This window comes from Poecilia mexicana, unplaced genomic scaffold (genome assembly GCF_051168715.1).
Source record: "Poecilia mexicana isolate PSO_F unplaced genomic scaffold, ASM5116871v1 scaffold_14, whole genome shotgun sequence".
In the NCBI taxonomy this organism is placed as follows: domain Eukaryota; kingdom Metazoa; phylum Chordata; class Actinopteri; order Cyprinodontiformes; family Poeciliidae; genus Poecilia; species Poecilia mexicana.
The window spans coordinates 29336447-29357618 of NW_028263383.1; the positions used below are offsets into that span (position 1 = coordinate 29336447).

At 42.3% G+C, this 21172-nt stretch overlaps 2 protein-coding genes across 3 annotated transcripts; one reads left to right on the forward strand and one right to left on the reverse strand.

Annotated features, from left to right (window-relative positions):
• The first annotated feature begins 1238 nt into the window (after positions 1-1238).
• On the forward strand, positions 1239-16783 carry LOC106922324 (cullin-5). Of its 2 annotated transcripts, XM_014994631.2 has the most exons (19): positions 1239-1324; positions 3179-3288; positions 3366-3465; positions 3994-4170; positions 4248-4389; positions 5515-5660; positions 7066-7146; positions 7238-7331; positions 8088-8218; positions 9870-9977; positions 10059-10123; positions 10192-10324; positions 11187-11318; positions 11400-11523; positions 11961-12136; positions 12211-12372; positions 12450-12568; positions 13521-13644; positions 14322-16783. In XM_014994631.2, the coding sequence occupies exons 1-19, from the start codon at positions 1298-1300 to the stop codon at positions 14514-14516; spliced, it is 2346 nt and encodes a 781-aa protein (XP_014850117.1). In that variant the 5' UTR covers positions 1239-1297; the 3' UTR covers positions 14517-16783. The 2 variants fall into 2 exon arrangements, with proteins under 2 accessions (XP_014850117.1, XP_014850115.1); XM_014994629.2 differs by lacking the exon at positions 1239-1324 and having other exon boundaries at positions 1343-3288.
• Positions 16784-16919: 136 nt separating this feature from the next.
• On the reverse strand, positions 16920-18185 carry LOC106922325 (complement C1q-like protein 2). Its single transcript, XM_014994636.2, has 5 exons — positions 17979-18185; positions 17804-17884; positions 17616-17699; positions 17388-17525; positions 16920-17315 (listed from the first exon to the last, which is right to left on the reverse strand). Exons 1-5 carry the CDS (start codon positions 18169-18171, stop codon positions 17020-17022), a joined length of 792 nt encoding a protein of 263 aa, XP_014850122.2. The 5' UTR covers positions 18172-18185; the 3' UTR covers positions 16920-17019.
• Between the last annotated feature and the right edge of the window lie 2987 nt (positions 18186-21172).

Here is a 21172-nt window from a genome sequence, read left to right on the forward strand (position 1 = left end):
AATGGTTAGAGTTTGACTAAAATTTCATTTGGTCATTGTTGTGGCTCTGTATGTTGAATTTTGTAAATCATAAGTTAAGAACACACCAGGAGATGTGGTGGACGTCTTTTGTTTGTCAAATATCCGGTGTGATGACAGAAAGTTGTGATAAAATTATTTTTACCAGTTCACTATAGTGATGGCAGAAGGTGTTTGTTTAACATCTCTGCACAATTCTCATGCAGACTCCTGTCCTGGTGGTGAATATTAATGCCACCTGAAAGGACGTCATCTTAGAAATTACCCAGGATTTTAAAATATTGCTTCAGTTTTCTGAAAATTCTTGTTTCGGTCTTAGCAACTGTGTTGTTTGCGTTCTGATTATCTGTCCTGTTGTTTTTCTACGCAGGTTGAAATCCCTCCTGCTGACGTGGGAAACCTTGATCCAAGTTCATCAGGCAGAACAAGGAATGATAACAAACACTGAGGTGCAGACGGAGCAGGAAGTTCCCCTGAGACCGTTCTGACACGTTCTGGTTCTGATCCGACTCAGTGGGATCTGTGTGAAAATCTGCCTTTTGCAGCAACGCCTACCAGACGGTGCTGAGGGGAAAAACCCGGGTCAATCCCAACACTGCAGAAGTTCAGTTTCTATTTATTAAAGAAATGCCACAATTAATAACAGTGCTGTGAAAAAGTAAGTACACCCCTCTACGGATTTCTGCTGTTTTTATATTTCTATATCTGAATTGAGCCAGTCAAAGATTAGACATTATCTATCTTATAGTTCTTGGGTGACCTGTCCCTTTCTAATGCCTCCCTGGGCAACTGCCCAAATCAAAAACAACCTAAAAACAACAAAAACAATCTAAATATTACATTAGTGTGAAAAATGGTAGGTCATAGCATGATCTGAACATTGCACACAGTGATATTGCGATAACAATACATTTGCAGTATGTGCAGCCCTCCTTAGTGGATAAAAAACAACATTACAACAAGTTTGCTCATATTTAACACAAACTGTAAGTGTGTCTGATATAATTTTGGTTAAAACACGTGAAGTTACTCTTAATTGGTGGAGGATTCAGAAATTCAACTCTAGTAAAAATAACAGTATTACTGAAATCAATATAAAAAGAACAGTATCCTAAAGCTACTTCTAAAAGTATTGGTACCCCCAAAATGTAACATGCTAGCTAGTTACCGCCAACCTCTGCCCAGTTTCAACCTGAAACATCCGAGGGGACTCGAAAGCAGCATATTTCCCCCTTTTGATGTTCACGCGAGATTTTCCGAGAGGATAAGTTGAGGGAACATGGCGGCGCCGTCTAATTTGCTGAAGGTAGGAGCCTCAATTCAATGATGTGTTCTGTCGGCTGACTGCAGCGGCTGTCCGGTCCGCGGTACCGCAGCGGTTCCACTCCGGGTTTAGTGAACAGCACCGGGCCATGGCGGCACTGTCAGGGCCGCTCCTCCGGGTTGTAGCAGCTACACTCTGGGGCTACTGCAGAGCTAGCTGTGGGGAAATAAGGCAGAAACAACGGGACTCGATGGGGAACAGAACCCGGTTCTGAATGGGAGGTTCTGCCTCGGTCTCCTTCCGGGCTGGTCTCAGATCTGATCCGCTGTCATTCAGTAGATGTGACGGTTCTTCCAGACCCAGCAGGAGGTCCATGGATCAGCTGTCAGCCTCCTCATGTTGTCCCCTGATAAACTGATTCTGTCAGCTGGGCAGAGATGATTAAAGCAAATCATTTAATTTGAAGGAGTCAATTTATGTAGTCCTTCATCCAGTTTAGGCAAGTTTATTTGTGTTCCAGTAGCAGAACAATTCAACTTGTAAATGACAACAAACAAACATTACAGGAGTAAAACAAAGACAAGGAATAGAAAGTTGTAATCCAGATTAGAATCAGTTAATATTCCAGTTGTTATGAATGAAAAGCGGCTCTGACCAGGCGGGTTTTTAGTCTAGATTTAAAGGAACTCAGGGTTTCAGCTGTTTTTCGGTTTTCTGGATGTTTGTTCCAGATTTGTGGTGAATAGAAGCTGAATGCTGTTTCTCCATGTTTGGTTCTGGTTCTGGATGCAGAGCAGAACCAGAACCTGAGAGGTCTGAAGGCTGATCCAGCAGCAGATATTTGATGTGTTGTGGTGCTAAGCCATTCAGTGATTTGTAAACAGCAGTATTTAAAGTTTATTCTCAGACCTGTGAAGATGCTGCTGCAGTAATACTCAAGACAAATGTCTGGATGAGTTTCTCTGGTGCTGAGACATTAGTCCTTTGATCCTGGAAATGTTCTTCACCTGATAGAAGGCCCACTTTAGAACCGTCTTTATGTGGCCCTGAAGGTTCAGGTCAGAGGTCAGCCTGATCTCTTGTTTCTATAACTCTGGACCTATAACTCTGGATCGTTCCCCTTTAGGCACAAAGATAATAACTTCAGTTTTGATTCTGTTTCGCTGTAGAAAACTTTGGCACCTCTGTACAATTATGGATGTGAATTTAGTTTTTTACTTTAATTTCATTAGCAAAAAAATGTGTCTGCAAATATGACTTTCTGATGACTCAGGCCAAGGCAATCAATGCCAGATGAAACTCGGTGGCCTTTATCCAATCAAATTAAGCTCCTTGGATCATGTGAGACCAGCAGGCTGGGCCACATCCTATCTATTAACAATTAGCTGGTTAGCGTCTCTAAACCAGAGCCTCTGCAGGTAGGTGGCGCTCTAGTTGTCAGTGAAACATGACATAAAGAGCAAAAAATCCTCACTGGCCATGAAGAAGTAGCTGGTATGATTTCTATTTAAGAGAGAAAAGCTCCTCACTCACGTTCATTAAGCCATGCTGCTAACAGCTAACTGAGAAGAGGCCCGGCCCACTGGAGCCACATGATCAAAGGAACCTAATTTGATTGGCCAAAAGCTGCTTGACTCGATCTGGGGTTGATTGCTTTGGCCTGGATCTCCAGAAGGTCTCCACGTTTCCAGTCAAAGTTTTGGTAATTTCATTTGAATTGGAAACGGTCAGGAACTGATGACTGAGGGTTTCTGGTTCCCTGATGCTCTGCTCTTTAAGATGCTGCAGTTATGAATTTAAGTTTTTTATTTATTAGTGAAATTAAATAACGGGAATATGACTTATGTAAAGGGAGAAATGTGCTGTAGTTTGTGCTCCTCCTCTGTCTATCTCCAGAACAAAGGCTCCCTCCAGTTCGAGGATAAATGGGACCTGATGCGCCCCATCGTCCTGAAGCTGCTGCGCCAGGAGTCCGTCACCAAGCAGCAGTGGTTCGACCTCTTCTCGTGAGTCTTCCTGTAATTCTCACAGCTTGTGTTGCTTCCTGTGAGCGCCACCTTGTGTCTCCTGGTTGACTCTGCAGGGACGTCCATGCGGTCTGCCTGTGGGACGACAAAGGACCAGCTAAGATCCACCAGGCGCTGAAGGAGGACATCCTAGACTTCATCAAACAGGCTCAGGCAGTAAGGCGTCCTGCTCGTCTTTCTGGTTAACCTGCTATAATCATGTGGTTATAACAGAAAATCTACTCTTAAAGGGGCGGTGTCATGAAAAATAGAAAATGTTAACTTTCCTTCATGTTATAATGTTAATTCCTCATCAAAAACATACCTGGAGAAATCCTTTAATCTCCGTGGCAACTATTCACCTGAGCAAAACGTCTGGGTGGACATAGCCCTGCCTTGGAGCCGCAGCACCTCAGACTAGCCAGCAGCAATTAGCAAACACCCGCTGAGCTCATCATAGGAGCTACTTCTCTGGTAAAAGCGTTAAAGGGTTAATAGAGGAGCCATGTAGGGATGATGATTCAGAAAGAGCAGGAGTTCTTAAAGAGACAGAGGCCCAATGTCAAGGCACTAAATCAGGAAGGAAAATAAGATTTAAGTCATATTTGATATAAGTAGTATTTTTATACCAACTGAAGGAAACTGATGATGCTGTAAAGTGGCGCTTTGTGCCTGTAAGACCTGGTGGTGTGTTTGGTCTGGCAGCGGGTGCTGAGTCACCAGGACGACACGGCGCTCCTCAAGGCCTACATCGCGGAGTGGAGGAAGTTCTTCACTCAGTGCGACATCCTGCCCAAGCCGTTCTGCCAGCTGGAGATCACTCTGATGGGCAAGCAGGGCAGCAACAAGAAGTCCAGCGTGGAGGACAGCATCGTCCGCAAGGTGAGCCGCCGTCCGGTTCCGACCCGTCTCCGGTTCCGACCCGTTCTCCTGACTCTCCCCCTCCTGACTGACTGCAGCTCATGCTGGACACGTGGAACGAGTCCATCTTCTCCAATATCAAGAGCCGTCTGCAGGACAGCGCCATGAAGCTGGTCCACGCCGAGCGGCTGGGCGAGGCCTTCGACTCGCAGCTCGTCATCGGAGTACGGGAGTCCTACGGTGACAAACTTCAATCATCTCTGCTCCTGCTGGCTTTTCCTGAACTCACAAACTCTAACATTCAAAACTACAAACCAAAATAATGACTCAGTTTAGTTTTTAGATCCGTTCCACATCAACGGGAATATATTATTAATTTTGAGGATTCTCATTAATAAATAAAGAATAAAGGAAACAAGTTCTGCTTCTCAGAAAATCAGAACCTTACATCATCAGGCCTATCACAGCAATCATTCAGCAAATAATGACACTTTTAATGCAAGAAGACGTTTTCAAAGATCAATAAACTTTAAATTTTAATGATCATTTAATACTATAACTGGAAAACATTTTAAATATCCAAAATAAACAAAGCAACAGAAACGACAAATAAAATAATAGTTCTAGTTGAGACCAAAACTCCAAACTGAAACTTTTATAATCCAGTTTTTGATAAAAAGAGAGAAACAATAAATTATACAAATGGAAATTAATGAGCTTGTTTCTATTTATCATGCGATTAATTGATTTATTGTGATAGTGTCTCAGTTATGTTATGTAATTTATATGAATTATTGTAATTTTGATCTTTGAAACAGCAACATTTCCACATACATGTATTTCTTCTCCGTCTGATGAATAATTTTAAACATTAAATGATGTTTTGAGCAGTTTTCAGGAGCCTTTTTAACAAACGCTTCTTTACTGTTCTTTGAGTCATTTCTTGGTCAGGATGCTTTTTACTTTTACTGGAGTAAAAACATGTTAAAGTAGAGTTACTACCCACACAACTATAAGCTGATATTGGATAAATACATTGATGGCTTGCCATAGGGTTGTGATAATATGCCCTTATGGCTTGCCTCAGTTCCAGTTGAACACTCATAGTGATTCCTTGAAACGAACGATGTTATTACTGCATTAGTTTGGAGTGAAGTGCTTCAGATAACACATGCAGTCTTCACTCAGCTAAACCGACAGATTTATGAGACTCTGAGCAACAGAACCACCTGGTTAACGGGCCGTTGTGATTGGCTGCTGGACTCCAGACGCTCCCAGCTGCTCTCTGACCTCTCTTTGTTTTTTAATTGTTTCTAATATCCTGTCGTTTACTGATTTCTCTCTTTGCTTGCTGATTTTTCTCAGTGAACTTGTGCTCCAACCCTGAGGACAAGCTGCAGATCTACAGGGATAACTTTGAGAAGGCGTACATGGACTCCACTGAGAGGTTCTACAGAACCCAGGCGCCGTCCTATCTGCAGCAGAACGGAGTCCAGAACTACATGAAATACGTGAGTTCAACACACGAAGCCACTAATTTACACACACGCAGTAAAAACTGTTTTTTTTTTTTTTTTTTTTTGTCTCTGTCTGAAGTTAAATCAGTACGGAGCCCCCCAGGGGACATGGGGAATTTTTTTTCTTTTGCGTTCCCTCGCAAAACTTTTGCGTTCCCTCGCAATAATCTACTGATCAGTTCATGGGGCATAATTGATACTATAAGCCTTTTTACGGTGGCCGCCATACTTTCTGCTTTAATACAAGCTTATAAGGTTTTTCCATGGACTATTGAGTTATTATCGCGGGGTAATAAGTCATCTGATTGTGTCTCTATTGTGTTCGTGTCTGAATGGTTTAAAGGGCAGCTTTCTGTGCCGTTCCATCTGAGCCTTAACAGACATAAACATGCAGTAAATAAATCGATTTTCAATCAGTTTTTTGCACCAAAGCGTTAATAATAATAAACACGTTTTATTATTATAAAACACAGCAAACTAATGGTGGTAGACGGCCGCACTGGATTAACTCGGGGAATCTCATCTGTCCGTGTATCAATCAACTCCTAACCTCTTCTTTGTTCTGTCACAATTATCGATTTTTTAAATTTTTATTATGCTCCAAACTTTGCGAGGACTGACCCCCCAGCTCACCCGCTGCCTCACACACCGAGCCAGCAGCGTCACCTTCCCATTCATACTTCATGACAGTCACTCCCACATCGACACGCCCACCACCAGGTGTCAAAGCCGCTGCTCCTGTCATATCAATAATTACTTATTTCATTCATATTGCTCTTATAGAGCCTCAGTGAAAACGTGTTTATTATTATTAACGCTTTGGTGCAAAAAACTGATTGAAAATCGATTTATTTACTGCATGTTTATGTCTGTTAAGGCTCAGATGGAACGGCACAGAAAGCAGCCCTTTAAACCATTCAGACACGAACACAACAGAGACACAATCAGATGACTTATTACCCCGCGATAATAACTCAATAGTCCATGGAAAAACCTTATAAGCTTGTATTAAAGCAGAAAGTACGGCTTCCACCGTAAAAAAGGCTTATAGTATCAATTATGCCGCATGAACTGATCAGTAGATTATTGCGAGGGAACGCAAAACCTTTTGCGAGGGAACGCAAAAGTATTGCGAGGGAACGCAAAAGTATTGCGAGGGAACGCAAAAGAAAAAAAATTCCCCATGTCCCCTGGGGGGCTCCGTAAATCAGAACAAAGTTTTCTTGTTTCAGGTCAGTTAAAATGACAAAAATTATTTCTATTTGCAAAACGCCAGAAAACGTACTGAGAACATCTTTTAGGAATCTTTTGTAACTTTCATTGAATTCAAAAGCTTAACTTTTGTCTGTTCTGGTTTCTGTAACTGGTTTTTTGGTTATGTAACTGGTTTTCTGCCCAGGCGGACTCGAAGCTGAGGGAAGAGGAGAAACGAGCGCTGCGATATCTGGAGACGCGACGCGACTGCAACTCCGTCCAAGCTGTGAGTTTTACTTCCATGTTGTAGTGATGGATCATAAAACTTTATGGATATTATGAAATGTTGTGACTGGATATTTCTGATGTGCTGGCAGTTGATGGAGTGCTGCGTAAATGCTTTGGTGACGTCCTTCAAGGAGACCATCTTAGCTGAGTGTCCAGGCATGATCAAACGAAACGAGACCGACAGTGAGTCCAGAACCCAAACGGACCCGTGGGACTTTATTTATTATCATTAAACTTTATTTTTAATTCCACTGAGATTAAAAATAAATTTTACTAGAGAATCCTGACCAAGGCTGTGGTTGGAATAAGCTATGTGTGGATCAGAAACAAACCGTCTCAAAACACTGCAGACTAACACTGCAACCAACCATCAGATTAGCGATAGATTTTTCTGACAATTAATCTTATAAAAAATTGGCACATTCTGCAGTATTTTCATGTCACCACAAAATATTAGAGTTAAATTAAAAGATGCAAATAAAGAAATAATTCATTTCATTTTTTAAGCTAACGAAATTTATATATTATTGCCTAAAATACACCAACAGCATTCCTTTAGTGAAAGCTTCATTTGTAGCAAAAGATAAAAAATCCTTCTGAGATCAACATGTGAAAAGCTCAGATTTGTTTATTTTATTTTATTTTGATTAACCAATTAATAATTGATAGCAGATATTTATTTCTCCAGAATGTGCACCAGCTGAAGCTAAAGTATTTACAGATAAAGGTTTTTTATTTGTGTTTTTGTCCAGTTTTGCCTTAATTCTGCTCTGACTCTGTTGTTCTTTTAGCAAATTATCTTTTTTAGTGTCTCTATACTTCAGATTACTTGAGTAATTGATTAATCGTTTCAGCTCTTGTGCAGAGTTTTTAGCAGCAGAGCTTCTACAGCTTCTCCGAAACATTTGAGCTAAGCCTGTGTTGACCTCTGACCCCCAGAGCTCCGCCTCATGTTCTCCCTGATGGACAAGGTTCCCAGCGGCATCGATCCGATGCTGAAGGACCTGGAGGAGCACATCATGAGCGCCGGCCTGGCCGACATGGTGGCTTCGGCCGAGACCATCACCTCGGTGAGGCTCCACCAGTTCAACCAGTTCAACCATCAGATCCAGATCAGAACCAGAAACTTCTTCCATTCCGTGAATTCACTCAAACTGAACACACTCTGATTTATGAGAGAATTACAATATAAAATCAAATACACAGCAAAACACTAAATGTTACCCAAAAGTTTTTTTTTTTTTTTTTTTTTTTTTACTTTTATTGATAAAATCTCAGTGCAGACAAAACTTTCTTAAAATGTCTTGACAGAAATTATAGGAAAGTGTTCACCTCAAAAATAGAAACTCTTCAGGTCCTGTCGGTGTTTTCCTGCAGGAAATCGTGTTCCAGGTGTGACCCGCAAAAACACCTGGATCATAAGAACCAACTGAATGTGTCATTATTAGGAGCTAGGAGGGAAAACATGGAGGTTCTACTTTTCTCTCTTGCTCTGGGTGAAGGCGGACGCTTCTTTCCTCTGCTCCCTCCCTACCCATGCAGGGAGCAAGAACTGCTTGCTCTGTTTTTGTTCTGTCCTTTTCTATATTTTTGGAGCCTTTCTTTGCACATCATCCAAATCTGCAAATTATGGATCTGGTCAATGCAAATAATCAAATTTTCTCGACGAGAAGTCTGGGTACAGGAGAGCCCTCTTGTCCTGCGGGGACAAACCCATTGGGATTCACCTGGGATTTATTCATGATAACAGGATTTCTGCTGTTTGGAGCTTGTGGATTCCTGGATTATCTACAAATTTGTGACGGACTTGGCCGAACTAGCAAACACTCGGCCTGTTGGTGTGGACAGAGACCAGGACTCTAAAACTCACTAATGGGATGGAATCGATCTTAAAGAAGTTGCTAGTTTCAGTTCAGTGGAACAACCAAATTAATTTGGATAATTGGTAACCGAGATGTATCGGAGAGACTTTAGGGAAGATTGAAATTCATAATCTTCCCGACCTAAGACATTCTGTTTCTGAATTGGCTGCCCCTGTGTGGCCTTGGAAGGGCTGCATATCTCTAATCTTCTTGAAGATATGTAAACACAAAGCTCTTCCCTCCTCACCCCCTCCTGTTATCCATGGAGCTGTGGAGCTGAACACTCCCAAGAACATTCCTAGCCCTTTGATGTCACCGCCTTCACTCATGTCTCTGTTTTGCCCTTTGTTTTGTCTGAATGTTGCCATTTGCCCTAATGTGTCCTTTCCTCTTTTTTGTTTTAGTTTGATAGAAACTGTGGAGTACTCACTATTTAACCAGAAAAGGATTATTTTAGTTTACTAGTAATATTAGTAATTGTGGAGTACGCACCCTTTAGCTCAGTATTATACAGCCCAGAAATGGAATCAAAATTAGAATTAGAATAACTACGAACTTGGAATCCAGAAATACTTAGACTCCTGTTCTCCCAACCCAGAAATGGAATTAGACCAGAAGATACTTAGCAACCCTGAACAGGAGCTCCTAGTTTACATACTTTAGATCAACATTAGATTAGATTATTTTCCTTCTTTTGCTCTTTTTCTTCTTCTTTCCTTTGGTTTGTTACTTTGTTTATATTTCCTTTTAATTGATGTAAAGCACTTTGAATTGCCTTGTTGCTGAAAATGTGCTATATAAATAAAATTACCTTACCTTTAGAATAAATGTTTATGGTTTCAAATGTTTTCTGCTGCAGGATTCAGAGAAATATGTGGAGCAGCTGCTGACTCTGTTTAACCGCTTCAGTCGGCTGGTGAAGGAAGCCTTCCAGGACGACCCGCGCTTCCTCACCGCCAGAGACAAAGTCAGGTCCCTCTACACATAAACGAATAAAACTGTTAAAAAGCGACGATGAGGTTTTCCTCTGACGCTTCCTCTCTTCCAGGCGTACAAAGCTGTGGTGAACGACGCCACCATTTTTAAGCTGGAGCTTCCCATGAAGCAGAAAGGGTAAGAGCACCTCCTGCTGCTGAAGCTGCGCCTGGAGGCAGCGCTGACCTCTGACCTGCTGCTCTCAGGGTGGGGATGAAAACTCAGCCGGAGTCCAAGTGTCCGGAGCTGCTGGCCAACTACTGCGACATGCTGCTGAGGAAGACGCCGCTGAGCAAGAAGCTGACCTCAGAGGAGATCGAGGCCAAGCTCAAGGAAGTGGTGGGTCCACAAGTATTCATACCCCCAGCCGCTCCATGTTCTGCCACCGCAGGGGATTTAAAGAGACACACACAGAAAAATCATGGTGTCACGATTACAAGGTTTACTGGACGATTTTAAGATCATTTTTCAAATAATAGCATAAAATGAATACAGGAACGCATTCTAAAAGATTAATAAATTTTTAATTCTAATGAACATTTAACACTAGAAGACATTTAAAAAAATGAATAAACAAAACAACAAAAACAACAAATAAAATGAATTATGAAGTCTTCAAATAAAGATCTAAACTGTTAAATAATGATAAATAGCTGCTCTGCATTCAGAAAGTACATCTTAAATTAAATATTATTGAACATCTCACATTAATTTCACGATTGTTTTCGTGAAATCACAGAAATTTGCAATAAATTCACAGTTACACATCAGCGCCAATAAAAAGCAAAGTTCTGTTGAGATCAAGTGAATTTATAGAATGCAGAATCGCAAAAAACCAGAGTGTATGATTGATCTGGCAAAAAACAGATAAAACTGGATTTTACTGATAAAATAATACTTAAAAACGAAGCTGTTTGACACATGGCCTACTCAAAGTCCAGAGCTAAATCCAAACTGCTGTTCTCAGATCCATCCAAGAAAGGAGTAAAATGTTCAAAGCTGCAGCTAGACGAGTCTCTAAACCCAGGAGGGCTGAAAATAAATGCACTCCACACTTTTCAGATTGTTTGGGTGGAAGATAATCAATCATGAGTCTTTATCTTCTGATCGGTCCTTCAGAACTTGATCTGAGTCATGAAACAAGCCGGATGTGATCCCTGAGCAGAGCTCGGTGTGCTAACGACCCGTTTTCTTTGTGCAGCTTCTGGTTCTGAAGTACGTCCAGAACAAAGATGTGTTCATGCGGTACCACAAAGCCCACCTGACCCGCCGCCTCATCCTGGACATCTCGGCTGACAGCGAGATTGAGGAGAACATGGTGGAGTGGCTCCGGGTACCACGCTCAGCCTGCGGTTCTGATCAGAGCAGGTCTGCCGGTCCGGACCTGACGCTGTGATGTCATCTCTCCTGACAGGAAGTGGGGATGCCGGCGGACTACGTCAACAAGCTGGCCCGGATGTTCCAGGACATTAAGGTGTCCGAGGATCTCAACCAGTCCTTCAAGGAGATGCACAAACACAACAAGCTGGCGCTGCCAGGTAAACACAGAACCAGAGCCGGGCTTTGGACCGCTCCTACGGAGAATGATGCGCTCATATTGTTCCAATAATACAAGAAAAACGTTGGATCAACCAGGCTGAGTATACAGTAGGAATATTCAGTGAGGTAGCCTGAAGGGGGCGCTCAAACATTTCATAAACCTGCAGCCAGTTCAGATCAAAAAACTTGAAAATATATAAACTATAATGAAGAAGAAAATAAAATATTTTTATTTACTTTTGGGAACCAGCCTTAGTGAGTTACCAGGTTTCCCTGTTTTAACAAGGCCACAGATCAAACTGTCCGACCCTTATATGCAGAGGTGGGCACTAAAGGTTTTCAAAGTTAGCACAGCTAACCGACGAGTTAGCGGTGCTATTAGCATAATTGTGGGAACTGGTGCTGGTGTTTTTCTGAAGCTGTTTGCCTCCTGCAGCGGACTCGGTGAACATAAAGATCCTGAACGCGGGCGCGTGGTCGCGCAGCAGCGAGAAGGTGTTTGTGTCTCTGCCCACGGAGCTGGAGGACCTGATCCCGGAGGTGGAGGACTTCTACAAGAAGAACCACAGCGGCAGGAAGCTGCACTGGCACCACCTCATGTCCAACGGCATAGTGAGTGCAGCTGACCTGCAGCAGACGCAGCAGAACGCTCAGCATCTAACCCTCAACCTGCCTCACGCCTTCAGATCACCTTCAAGAACGAAGTGGGCCAGTACGACCTGGAGGTCACGACCTTCCAGCTGGCTGTGCTGTTCGCCTGGAACCAGCGGCCCAGAGAACGCATCAGCTTCGAGAACCTGAAGCTGGCCACGGAGCTGCCCGACGCCGAGCTGCGACGGACGCTCTGGGTAAAGAGCCGCAATGTTCTTTGGGCTGCTGGGTTTGGGTTGGCTGACTCGGTTCTGGTCTGATCCGTCTCTTCCAGTCGCTGGTGGCGTTCCCCAAGCTGAAGCGCCAGGTTCTGCTGTACGACCCGGCAGTGTCCTCGCCCAAAGACTTCGCAGAGGGAACGCTGTTCTCCGTCAACCAGGAGTTTTCTCTCATGTAAGGAAGTGGAGGGCGGTGGCTCAGGGCGGCAGCTGGCACGGGGGTCACGATACCTCACAGCTGCTCAGACAGGAGCAGAGAAATGTTCAGGAGAGTTAAAAACGGGGTGTAGTTCTCACCAGACAACATAAACCAAACAGAGTTAGTCTGATGCAAATCGGAAACTTACAGTGTCGTAGAAAAGTTCATTTAGTTTCATTCAAATTAAAACATAAACCACATAAATATATATTTTACTCAACCCAAACCTTAAATCCTCAGAGAATCACATCATATTGATAAAGAAAGGACTTTTGGAGAGGAAAGTTAAGTGGAAGGAAAATCTCTGGTAGAAAAATATCAAGAAACAACAGAGTAATGCATATCCAATAAAAAGTTTTCACCCCCCTGGATATTTTACCTTTATTTACATAACTTTAAAAAAACAGCTACGATCAACAAAAAGATCCCAAGAAATCCTTTTAATGTCAAGGCAGCTTACATATTTTTTATGTAATGGTCATTTATAGAAATCAGTTTTCATTTATTAAGTGTTTTTGTAAAAAAAAAAAGTCAAATTTTGTTGCTCAGTGTTAATTTCTAAAAGCCATAAAAACGATAAAACATTGAAGGGAGTGAATACTTTTCATTGACAGACAGGGATTTGTATTTCTGATAATTCTGGCTGTTGCTTGTGGATTTTTTTTCTACCGCAGTTTTTCCTTCCACTTAACTCTCAATTAAAATAATTTTTTTATAGATTTGACGTGCTACTGTGAGGACTTGAGGCTTGTTTTCTGTAAGTGTGAATCATCAAAATGAACAGAAATAAACACATTAAGTGTGTTTAAAGACTCTACCTGATTACAGTGGTTCTGATCTGCAGATCTTCAGCTGTCCATTCCCTGAACAGAGCAGCTTCATGTGCGCTCAGACTTCTGCAATGACTTTTGATTTTTAATGTTTCCAGAAAAAACTCAAAGGTCCAGAAGAGAGGAAAGATCAACCTGATTGGTCGACTGCAGCTCACCACCGAGCGAATGAGAGAGGAGGAGAACGAAGGCATCGTCCAGCTCCGGATCCTCAGGACTCAGGTAAGAAGGACCAGCATGAATGCACATGTGGACTACATCGGAAGGCATTCTGGGTAAATACAGCCTAAACTAATGTGCTAGCCTAGCGCTAGCAGGAGAAATGGCTAAAGAGAAATCCTCCAACCACTAAAATCTGACGCCTCCATTTTAGTTTCCATTTGGTGAAGACTGAAGTTGCGTTCAATGTCTTCAGAGGTTTTCATGTTGTTTCCTTCAGTGGTTCTTGGTGCAGCGCCCCCACAGGCCTGGAGGGGAACAGGTTGCTCAAAGGGTTTAGTTGGTTTGACTCGGAGCTCAGAGAAAGAGAACCACAGCAGCTGGAGGTGGAGCAGATGATGAAGTTCTGGTTCCCAATCAAACTGAGTCTATCAGGAGGGAAAACGGTCTGAATTTGATCATGCCGTGCTGCGACTCAAAATGCTTCTTTAAATTTGACATAATGTTGTAGCTAGCGGAGACTCTCAGCACAAAGTCTACAGAGAACCTTAATAATGTCTTCAGCTTCAAAGTGTAAACATTACATTGTTTACCTTGTGTTGCTGAAAAAGTGACGTGTTGCAAATGACAAATATATCTTTTTAGGAAAGTAAAATGAGGAAAATATGAGTTTAATTAGTACCTTTAATCTGATAACACATTAGAGTTCTGTTGCTTCACCTCCTCTCTTCCTCCTGCAGGAGGCCATCATTCAGATCATGAAGATGCGGAAGCGCATCAACAACGCCCAGCTGCAGACGGAGCTGGTGGAGATCCTCAAGAACATGTTTTTACCACAGAAGAAGATGATCAAGGAGCAGATCGAATGGCTGATAGACCACAAGTACATAAAGCGGGACGAGACGGACATAAACACCTTTATCTACATGGCGTAGCGCCGTCGGGTCTGAGCTTCCACTGGGCCGGGCCTGATGGACTCCAGAACATTTCCAGGACTCCCAGACTGCTGAACAGAATTTCGTTTGTTTACTGCAGGGAGGCTGAGTTCAGACGAGACGAAACAAACTTCCTGCCTTAAACCTGTACACAGAAAATCAGCAGCAGAAGAAGAAGCTGCGTCTCTGATGCCGGGTCTCCACAGGTTCTATAGAACCACGACTGCGACTACACTCCTGGTCCGGGTTTGAGGAAGCCGCAGAACCTCTGCAGTCCGACCCAAATCCAGACCACTTGAACTGAAGCGCTGCCATGTTTTCCTCAGATGCGATGCTGCTAAGTGACCCGGTCGCTCTGGTTCCACACGGTTCTGATCCGACATGATCGGAACCGCTGCTCGGATTCATTCTGGGTCATCCTCAGAGAAACACTTCAAAGGTCAGAGAGGTGCTGGACCCAAACAAAGGGCTGGCTCCGCCCACTTCGGCCTCTGGCTCCGCCCACTTCGGCCTCTGGCTCCGCCCACATCGGGCCTCTGGCTCCGCCCACATCGGGCCTCTGGCTCCGCCCACATCGGGCCTCTGGCTCCGCCCACATCGGGCCGCTGGGTCCGCCCACATCTGGGTTCTGTGCTGCAGAAAATCAGATTATTTCAAATTATTCTTAATTTTTGGTTTTCATCCACTTTTAGAGACTGAATCAGAAAATCACCAAAATAAAAACATAATTAATTCCTTAAATTCAATTCAGAACTCAAACTGAACACTGATGTTATTCAAGCCTTTATTTCTGCTAGTTTTCATGATTTCTCAGATAATTACAATATAACATCTGACCTTTACTCTTCAAAAACACAAAATCTTACCCGAAAGTATTTTTTATGTGTAGTTTCTGTTGATAATATTTTGGTATATCTGAAATAACACAAAAGTAACTTTTTGGCAAGATATACCAGCTTGTTTTACGTCAATAATTCCTCAATATTGTTGAATAGTTCTTGTTCCACAGGCAAATTTCACTTAAAACGTGAGGAAAATGTCTTAAAAAAAATCTCCTATATCTTGCTGCAAAGGTACTTTTATCTTAGTTCTTTCTTAATTCAAGTGTAATAACATATTTGCATTTGAAGATAGACGAAATACTTTTTACCATGTAGAACTTAATGCTGACCATTATTCCTGCTGAGCGGGTGTAGACTGTCTGCTCTGGGCTCCGTTTGAATTCCTGCATCAAAACGAACAGAAATAGAAGCTAGAAATGTCTCAGTATGTGTAATAAATATGAGTTTCATTTATTACACAAATAACAGTTCTTAGATGATTCTCTGATTTATTAAGATGAGTTTATTTAATGAAAGCGGTGATAAACAGACATGGTTCTGGTCTTTGGTGAACTGGGTTTCATGGTGTGTTCGAGTTCAGAGATGGCCGCACGCACATGGAAAGCAGTGACGGCTGCAAAAATAAACATTTTCTTTTCTTTTTATGATGCTTTGTATCTAATTAAAGCAGCTGCTTTTGTGGACAAACCTTTAGAAAACAGGTCTTGAGCTTTTCATACTGGCAGCCATTTTGAAATGACCTCTGAGTATCTGAGACCCAGTTCCAACTTTAGCAGTTCTGTTGTCGAGTTTCAGTTGAAACTGAAAAATCCAGACTTCCCAGAACAAACTGAACGCACCGTAACTTAAATAGACCGTATAGAATCAAATTAAACATTTAATAATCAATAATGCTGTTAAAAATACAAAATCATAATCATTTTTGAATTAATTTAGATGAAATCAGTCTACATTTGTCTTGGTGCTTTTATGTTTTTCATTTAGCAGCATCAGAACCATCTGTGGGCGAAATGGGTTTGACCCGATTGGGTCCAAACTGGTCCAGAGTGATGAGGACTTAAACAGAGGCCGAAGGCTTAGTATGGAGAAAACCCTTAGTACCAGGGGTCAGAGGGCGGAGCCAGAGGGGGGGGGAGTCGGGTTTGGAACAGAACCCTGGTCTCCAGGAGGCTGAGGTCAGTATTACTGAACCGATCCAACGTATCAGGAGCAGGGGGCGGGGCCAGATGTGAATAGTGGAATAAATAAATAAACAGCACCTTATTATGAGATATTGTACAGGTGTGTCTTTGATCGTGGCTCAGAGAGCTCAGGTTGGTTCATGTTTCATTTATTTATTTATTCTCTGTTTAGTTTCTGTTCACCTTTGAAAATGATCAAATAAGCTGTTTCAGAATCAACCCAATAAAAGCTTTGCTTACAAAACATGCATTTTGGGTCCAGTGCTTCAAAAAACAGAAGATATTTGACATAAAAGGGTGCCATATTTCTGACTTCCAATTTTTGTTTTTGTCTCAGGACGTTTACTTAAATTTAAGATGACACAAATAAACACAAAATACAGTTTTTAAATGTTTATTGTGAAGTTAGAAAAAGACCTGGAGGGCCCATAGGAAGGGTTAGCTCCTAGTTAGCGTCTCGTTAGCGCCGGTTGTCCTGTCTCACATGGGGAACAGCAGATGACCGCTGAAGGTGCAGATGTGGTTTTCATCGTCGTAGATGACATGGCCGGACCAGAGACGAACAAACACGACGTCTCCGGCCTCCAGCAGCAGCGACACGCCGTTAGATGCACTGCCGAAGCCCAATATCAGATATTCATATGAGTCCAAGTTGTTCCTCGCAGTGAAAACCTGCTGGTCATTCTTCACTAACGAGGTTATTGTGTTTCCACCGTTGTTGACGCCGATGTACCACTGAAAGTGGTAAGCTCCTCTCAGTGGGGCGGTAAAAACTCCTGCAGGACAAACAGAGGAATCCTCTCAGTTTCTCTACTTCTGGTAGAACAGCAGCTTGTTTCTGTTGTTACCTGTCTGTGGGTTGTAGGCGTCTCCGATGTTTGTGACAACGCGTTTGAAGACCAAGGTGGTGTCTCTAAGGACGGGTCCAGTAATTCCAGAACCCTGAGCCAACAAAGAGGCTGAAAAAGCCACTTTGTTGCCTGAAACTGAGCAGAAATGTTCTGTTTTCAGGTTCATGGTTCATTATTTCATCTAATCAAGTGCTAAACAATCAGATTGTCTTGGTAAAGCAGTACCTTGAAGATGCTGCTTTAGATTTTCAGCCAGAGAAATCAGATTCTTCTCTTGAGTGTCTACCTGAACCCGCTTCCACTCCTGTCCTACAGAAAAAAAACAGAAGATGTTTCCGTACATACATTCAGAAGAAAGCAGAAGCATTGTGGATAAAAAGTTTATTAATTGTGGAAAGCTCTTAGATCTCTACCTTCAGTTTTCTTTGTCAGTGTGGATATTTCGTCCTTCTCCTTCCTCCAAGTTCTCATCCTCTTCAGTTTTGTTCCTTGCTCTAAAAATCAACCATCAATAACTGTAAGCTTGACTTGATTTGGCTTGAGACATTAAGAAAATATATTAATCTGAAAACAGGAGCCGTTCCTCACCTTCAGTCTCCTGCTCTAGAACAGAAACTTTGCTCTTCAGGGCAGCCAGGGCAGCGGCCATCTTTGCCAGGGCAGTGTGGACGTTCTCCTCAGGATGGACAGTGGAGATCTTTCTGTCTGAGTCCATCTGATTCATGGAAACAGAGGAGAAGAGAAGAAACGGCAGGAAAACCAAGGCCACCTTCATCCTCATGGTGAAAATCCAGAGCTGTGGTGGCTGCAGACCTGATGGAGATTTAAATGCTGCAGCTGGAGTGAAGGAGAGGCGGGTCTGAGGTCAGGAGGTCACTTCCTGTGATTCACAGACTTTAGTTCAAAACAGGTGGAGAAAACATTCATGCAGAAACATGTTGCAAGAAGCCTTGATCTAAAGGATCTCAGTGTTTTGGCCGTTTTTCAGTTTTCCGGAAGTTTGTTCAACATTTATGTTGCATAGAGGTTGAAAGCTGCTTCTCCATGTTGGGTCTGGATGCAGAGCAGAACCAGAACCAGGAGACCAGAGAGGCCTAGTTTGATCCAGCAGCATCAGCAGCAGATCTTTATAAACTACCAACAGTATTTTGAAGTCTCTTCTCTCAGAAGAACTGGTGTGATGTTCTCCATCTTCCTGGTTTTAGTCAGAACGCCAGCAGCAGCGTTCTGGATCAGCTACAGCTGGACCACCGATTTTTTAGACAGAAATGTGAAGGATTGCCAAAAATCCTTCATAAACATTTTCAACAAATATTTTCTCTGTTATAAACTCCAACACACTGAAGACACATAGAGAAGAGATAGCATGAAATAATAAATGCAAATAAATGGCAGTTAATTAGGATTCCTGCAGACTGCAAAGTCTGGATAAGGCTGGAAAATGAACAGTTTTATATAAATCTCACTTTTCCAGAATTAACTAGAATAGAATAGACAGAAAAGAATAAAAATAATCTTTATGGTCCCACAGTTCCGGTATACCAGCAGCAAAGAAACTAAGGCATGTAGGTTCAAACATAGAAAAGAAGTATTAAAAATACATAAAATGAATGCTCTGCAATGTAAGAACAAGATTTTAACATAAAACACTGTGCAGTTATCAGAAATAGTATAATCTGATCCAATTGATTGTAGAAAACCTCTGAAACAAACATCCATGTTTGTTTTTGCATTAAATGTCAAACTGCCAGCAATGTGCCAGAATAAGGAACTATGGATTAACAGAATTGATCTAAAATAATCTTTTGAGACATTTATAATTTCTGTTTGATTCTATTCTTAAGCTTTTGTGACATTTATCAAAATACAAATTAATCTAAAAACATGGCATTGGTATTAAAAAACAGTGATACTCAGTTTTATTCTTTTTAGTTGGTTTGATGCTTTTTAGCATTTACACTGTCAGTTTCAAACTGTGTGTAAATTAGATTCTTTTCAGAAACTCAAAACCTTAATGATTACATTTGCTAAAAATAAATAAATAAATAGATAAATAATGCAAAAAAAGAAGCTTCATGTTAATTAATATGTTGCAAAATGTAAAGGTAACAAACCCCAAACAATTGAAAACAGTTTTTAGTCAAACATGTGAAATTTGGGTCACATTTTAAGTCTAAATGAGAATCTGGATGTTAACCTGGTTTCAGTGTGAATGTCTAAGGCTAAAAGGCAAAGAAATAAAATATAATTCATGTGACTGGATGTGCTTTTGCCATCTTGCTTCACTGTTCAGATGGAGGTCATGAACCTCCTGTTCTGTTTGGCCGCTGGTGAGAGCTCAGGGTGGAGGCGACAACGCCTCATGGTTGGGAAAGGTTTTGTTTTTCTGATGTTCTCTTCCACCTCCACTCTGTCCAACCTCTGAAGGCTTTGTGAGGAAACATTGCTGTCATCGAGTTCAGACATACAAGTCTCTCTTTGGGGTCAAAAGGCAAGCATGACCGGATTCTGCCTCTTTTTACTAGAGACAGAGTTTCATTCAGGCCTAAAAGTCCAACCCAACTCGGCCCAAAGCCCGTAGCCATTGTGTCCGAGCCTGACCCGACTAACTAACTATAGGCCTGAGATTAAAACCTAGTGGTGTGAGGCAGCTGGTGGATGAAGCACCAACCATCTGACAGGTTAGGAGGAAGCTGAAGCTCTGCTCCAGTCTCAGGTTTAGACTCCAGCAGGTTTTCTTCCAGCTCCAGCTCCCATCAACTCTCACCATTTTCCCTGCTCCTGCTGAAGACAGGTTGACTGATAGTTGCCCCGCAGACAGGTTACTGTGGGTCATTTGGTCCAGTCTCCATCTTGGCTGATCTCTGATTAGCGCTCTCCTTGTTCAGCCTGGATGTTTAGCTGGACTTTGACTAGGCCCTGTCTATCTAGGTTTCCAGTTGGGCCAGACTCTTTCCATTTCCAAATGATGGCTGAGCAGTGAGGCGTTCAAATCTTGGTAAATCTTTTGAATCATCAAAATGCTTTGAGCCACATATGATTTTCTTTCTACTTCACAATTATATTCCACTTTGTGTTGGTTTTTCAAATCAAATATATTAATGTTTGTGGTGGGAGGAAACTGGAGTACCTGGAGAAAACCCACGCATGCACAGGGAGAACATGCAAACTCCATGCAGAAGGACCAGGAATTGAACCCAGAACCTTCTTGCTGCAAGGCAACAGCTCTACCAACTGCACCACTGTGGTTTCCTCCCACAGTCCAAAAACATGGCTGTCAGGTTAATTGGCCTCTCCAAATTGCCCCTAGGTGTGAGTGTGTGTGTGCATGGTTGTGTGTCTCTGTGTTGCCCTGCGACAGACTGGCGACCTGTCCAGGGTGACCCCGCCTCTCGCCTGGAACGTTAGCTGGAGATAGGAACCATCCCGACCCCACTAATGGACAAGGGTGTAAAGAAAATGGATGGATGGATGGATGTTTGTGGTTGTAATGTGAGAAAATATGGAAAAGTTAAAGGGGTGTGAATGCTTTTGTCAACCCATGTAAATGTGGTTCTGCAGTAAAGTAAGCTGAAAATGATTAAGCCGACTTGTGATCAGTTAAATCTAGTCAAAACGCTTGTCTGACAGTAGAAATGAACAAATCGTTTTCTCTTCACGTCTTTCTCCTGTGGATCTCCCACCGGTGTTACAGCTAAACCTGTTATCTGCGTCCTCCTCCTCCATCGATCATAAAGTACAATGTAAAAAACTCCAGGGTTCTTACAGAAACTGGAGATTAG

Excerpts from the sequence above, each read along its gene's own strand:
- LOC106922324 (XM_014994629.2), top strand. The coding sequence starts at position 3,119 with ATGACTTATGTAAAGGGAGAAATGTGCTGTAGTTTGTGCTCCTCCTCT. Across the intron at positions 4,390-5,514 it reads CGGAGTACGGGAGTCCTACG|TGAACTTGTGCTCCAACCCT; the intron begins GTGACAAACTTC and ends GATTTTTCTCAG. Across the intron at positions 11,319-11,399 it reads ACATGGTGGAGTGGCTCCGG|GAAGTGGGGATGCCGGCGGA; the intron begins GTACCACGCTCA and ends CTCTCCTGACAG.
- LOC106922325 (XM_014994636.2), bottom strand. The coding sequence starts at position 18,171 with ATGAGGATGAAGGTGGCCTTGGTTTTCCTGCCGTTTCTTCTCTTCTCC. Across the intron at positions 17,885-17,978 it reads TCTAGAGCAGGAGACTGAAG|AGCAAGGAACAAAACTGAAG; the intron begins GTGAGGAACGGC and ends GTTGATTTTTAG. Across the intron at positions 17,700-17,803 it reads ACTGACAAAGAAAACTGAAG|GACAGGAGTGGAAGCGGGTT; the intron begins GTAGAGATCTAA and ends TTTTTTCTGTAG.